This window comes from Clupea harengus, chromosome 11 (genome assembly GCF_900700415.2).
Source record: "Clupea harengus chromosome 11, Ch_v2.0.2, whole genome shotgun sequence".
NCBI lineage: Eukaryota > Metazoa > Chordata > Actinopteri > Clupeiformes > Clupeidae > Clupea > Clupea harengus.
The window spans coordinates 10,825,322-10,830,321 of NC_045162.1; the positions used below are offsets into that span (position 1 = coordinate 10,825,322).

The window sequence follows — 5,000 nt, forward strand, 5'->3', positions numbered from 1 at the left end:
ACTCTTTTTTTTTTTCCTTGCCCAAAAAGAATCGATAAGAGAATCGATAAGGAATCGAATCGATAAGCAAGAATCGTTATGGAATCGGAATCGTTAAAATCTTATCAATTCTCATCCCTGTGTGTGTGTGTGTGTGTGTGTTTCTACAGGGAGCCCTTCAGAAAGCTCCTAGTGCAGGGTCTGATTAAAGGCCAGACCTTCCGTTCTGCTGTCAGCGGCCAGTACCTGAAGAGAGAGGAGATCGACTTCAGTGGTGAGGGTCTGTCTCCTCAGACGTGTGTGTGTGTGTGTGTGTGTGTGTGTGTGTGTGTGTGTGTATGTGGAAGTAATGGGTGCACCTAGTTCAGCTCATGTGGGGGATTTTTAGTTTCTGACTCTACTTGCTGCTGCACACACACACACACACACACACACACACGTCTGAGGAGACAGGCCAGTGTCTCATTCTGACACACTCTGTCTTCTTTTGTCACTTTCTCTCAGTTCAGTTCAGTACACTGAAAGGAGCTGACAAATGCAAGCCTTGCACAAACAGGCACAATATAATCTTTATTTAATAATATTGCAAGAATAACAAATAATAATCTGATTGATGTCAAAACCATGTTCTCAACATGAGCATGTGTCAGTCTTTCGGGGGTTCAGTGGTCATTACCTATTTACCCATGATGCATTACGCATACCAGTGGTCATTGCCTATTTACCCATGATGCATTACCCATACCAGTGCGACTGATGCTGCCTAGGCTATGACATGTTTTTGGGTTTCATTGCCAATAGGGTGCTAATTTATTTTTCTCTGTAAATATTTCATTCAGTTTGTCTTCATATATTGATGAATGTAATTATGAAATAATTTGTTTCAAGTGATGTTTTCTCAATTTAAGAAGATAAATGCATGCACACACACTCACACACACACTCAAACACACACAAACACACACACACACACACACACACACAAACACACACATACAAGCACACAAGCACACACACACACACACACACACACACACACACTGACACACCAGACACACACACACACACACACACACACACACACACAGACTCCCTCTACTAGCACTCTCCCATGGGCTTGTGCCTCATGATTTGGCTTTTTAGTTGCCTGGCAACAGGGTAAACACTGGAGGAGGAGTGTTAGTGTGTGTGTGTGTGTGTGTGTGTGTGTGTGTGTGTGTGTGTGTGTGTGTGAGAGAGAGAGGGGGAAGGAAGGAGAGAGAGAATAATAAGGGAACCTCCACATACACAGTTTGGTCACCGATCGGGTCTCATCGGGTGTGCGTCGCTCACACACCACACACACACACACACACACACACACAAACAAACAAATAGAAACATACTCTCACCGTCCCTGCAGGTGCTGATCCGGTGCAGGCCGGTTCTGGTGGCGCGGTCCAGGTGACCTGGGAGAAGATGAGCAAGTCCAAGCACAACGGGCTGGACCCGCAGGAGGTGGTGGAGCAGTACGGCATCGACACCGTGCGCCTCTTCATCCTGTACGCCGGCCCGCCCGAGCAGGACATCCTCTGGGACGCCAGGAGTGAGTCAGGCCTGACCTCTGACCTCAGATCAGACCACTGATGCTCTGTCCAACTCATACCCACTGTGAACATTTCAACCTTCAAAAATCAACAAAGCCTATTTGAATAAAGCTGTTAAAACTTTCATTCAGAGTGTGCGTGTGTGTGTGTGTGTGTGTGTGTGTGTGTGTGTGTGTGTGTGTGTGTGTGTGTGTGTGTTTGTTCCCACACAGCCGATGCCCTCCCTGGCGTGTTGCGCTGGCAGTCTCGTCTCTGGGCACTGGTCACTAAGCTCCGTGAGGCGCGGCAGAGCAGCATGACCCCTGACCCCTCCGCCCTCAGTAAGCGGGACCGGGCCGAGGCCCACAAGATCTGGGAGAGCAAGAACTACACCATCCAGAAAGTACGTTTGCTTACACATCACATCACATCATATCACACTCCAGTATGACTATATAACACTGTTATTGTTATTGTTATAGTTATCGACTTCAGTGGTAATAATACTATATACATTGTTATCACTGTAACTGTTCGCTAATATATTCAATAGTTTACTCGTTCTTCATTGGCTTTTGCACTAATATATTACAGGGATGTATTAAGAACAGGTAGGTTCAGTGGAACTGGACATTTTTGGTCAGTCGCAATGCTGCAAATAATGTGTAATTAAGTGTATGAAATATATAACTTGTGCAAATGCATATAACTGAAAGAAGTATAAAAATTATGAATGCACCCTTCCTACCGTTGGAGTTTAACCTTGACATTCACTGAACATTATTCACAAATGTTCTTCGAGAGTAGTAAAGAATCATAACCCAGAGTTTTCTGAAAACACGAAGCTTTCATTTTAAATAAATCCAAACCTTCCCTTTTATAGCTCCGTAATCCCCCCATGTTCTCTGTGACAGTAATCCGGCCCTGTGTTAAGTGGGGTGGCTGGATGAGGGAGGTTGGCTGGCGTTTGATCTTACAGCTGGACAGTTAAGCCCACTGGGGAACCAGCCACAGCCAAGGGGCGACCTTGACCTTGAGTCATCCAGGCCAGAAATAACACTTTGTTCAATTCACACACTGACTAACACTGTCTCACAGATTGATTGTGGAGCCTCTAAGGAGATGAAGAATAGATTTCTCTATCAGCATGGTGTGTGACATCAGTCACATTCTGAGTACCTGAACAGTGAGCTGTCATCTTCAGTTTGTCCACTAGATGTCACTGATGCCACCATCCTGTAACACTTTGACGAAATATTGTAGGACAAATTAGATTAGATTAGATTCAACTTTATTGTCATTGCACAGAGTACAAGTACTAAGACAACGAAATGCAGTTTAGCATCTAACCAGAAGTGCAGAAAAATAAGCCAGCTATTGCAAAACTGCATGAATATATTGATCAAGTTCAAGTTGATCACTTTCCACCCCTTCCTTTTAAACCTTCAATTATGTTTTGTTCACATGCAATGTAAACAGAGCTGAAATAAATCCTGATGTGAAACTAGAATCAAAACCCACAGACAGGAATTTAGTAGATGCTCTATATTCCCTCTTCATTCATGACATGTCAGTTGGAGGTTGTCGGCTAAAATGGCGTCTTTCTTTTTTATAAGAAAAGTCTAATGAGATGTGTGGTCTGTAAGGGCTGATGTGTGTGCAGAGCCTTGTCTCGTTGATCTCATCATGTAAGATATCCGTCCCAAGGTCAGTCATTTCTCCACATCCAATCTGTGTTGGATCTGGATGTCTGTTTCCTGACATCTCTTAGCAGAGGTCATCTGAGGCCTGGTCATTGGTCACACGTGTTTATGAGCATGCTCACAGAGCTCAGAGGTCAGAGTCAGGTCACCACATCCTCCACTGTGTACCTGTGTGTTGTGCTCTCAGAGGTCAGGTCACCACCTCCTCCACTGTGTCCCTGTGTGTGGTGTAATGAGACTCACTCGTGTCCCACTCACACTCTTAGTGCCTGTTTCTGATCAAAGGACTCAAAAGCTGCCAGTGCTGAAAGGCTCGGAATAACTCTGTGTGATGCACAGGATACAGATATATATATATATATATATATATATACAGAGAGAGAGAGAGAAGGAGAGGTGATAGAGGTGAGAGAGGTGCTGGGAAGGAAGATTAGCGGCATCAAATTTACACATTATAAATATCACACACAAACACACACACTCTCTCTCTCTCACACACACACACGCACACATCCCTTGCCTGCTCAGACTTTTACAACTGATCTCCACCCTCCCCAGAATGCCGAGCATCACATGCACATGTTGGGGTGGGGGGGGGGTGGGCATTGACCTGCTGGCCTCTGTAACCATGTCCAGAATCCCAGACATACTCCGGCTCCGCATTCGTTCCCCACGGCCAGCCCTTGCAGCCTGTGTGGGCTGGGGCCGCCCCCCAGCGAACCCCATCTCCGCTCTCCTGAGGCCCTCTTACCCAGCAGGCTTAGTGGCTGAAATGTCTGCATACCTCAGAGGACGTCGCGTCCGCATACCTCAGAGAAGGTCTCTGTGATGAGGGGACCTCTTTCACTTTCCATTCCCTCCCATCTAAATGCCTGGGGAGGATGGAAACAAGGACCTGCGGACGTCAGTGGGCACGCACACCGGCATGTGATTTCAGTGGGCACGCACACGGGCATGTGACGTCAGTGGGCACGCACACGGGCATGTGACATCAGTGGGCACGCACACCGGCATGTGACGTCAGTGGGCACGCACACGGGCATGTGACGTCAGTGGGCACGCACACTGGCATGTGTGGTGTGCAAAATCATTCAGAAGCGCTCAGTTGACCCCTGACCTTAGGCAGAGGGGAAAAATGAAGGATGAGGTGATTGCTGACTGGTGCTCATGCCCATGTTGTATTGTGATCATTGTGACTGTAGCCTGGCTCTAGCAAGTGTTTTTATCATGGGTATTTCAGCTTGCCATGAGGCGTGTAAAGGTGAAGGACTATTTAGCAGGAACACTTTCATCCTGAGCGACGCGCAGATAACCTGCAGCGATCGGGGAACCGAAGCCTTCCAAAGCGGTGATGCTAACCACTACACCATCGCGCCCCAACACGTGGGCTGCTCAGACTGTGATGGAGAGGCCAGAGGCACACACAGCTCAGACTGTGATGGAGAGGCCAGAGGCACACACAGCCCAGACCCTGTGATGAGGAGGCCAGAGGCACACACACAGCCCAGACCCTGTGATGGGGAGGCCAGAGGCACACACAGCCCAGACCCTTACTCTGTGCTTTGGGGACTCTTGACATGGACACACGGACAAATAAAGAGGGGGGGGGGGGCTAAGGAAGGAAAGAGAGAGAGAGAGAGAGAGAGAGAGAGAGAGAGAGAGAGAGAGAGAGAGAAAGAGAGAGCTAAATGCATAGAGAGTTTGCGGTAGAAATAGAGAGAGTGGATGTATAGGGAGTTTCTGTGTGAGAGAT

At 47.4% G+C, this 5,000-nt stretch overlaps 1 protein-coding gene across 1 annotated transcript in view; it reads left to right on the top strand.

Annotated features, from left to right (window-relative positions):
• The window catches only part of lars2 (leucyl-tRNA synthetase 2, mitochondrial), a 55,870-nt gene that overhangs the window by 42,629 nt on the left and 8,241 nt on the right, over positions 1 to 5,000 (top strand). Inside the window, exons 15-17 of the mRNA XM_012829209.3 lie at positions 150 to 253; positions 1,382 to 1,564; positions 1,778 to 1,947. Coding sequence (XP_012684663.2) covers positions 150 to 253; positions 1,382 to 1,564; positions 1,778 to 1,947 — 457 coding nt within the window. The remainder of the gene's footprint in view (positions 1 to 149; positions 254 to 1,381; positions 1,565 to 1,777; positions 1,948 to 5,000) is intronic.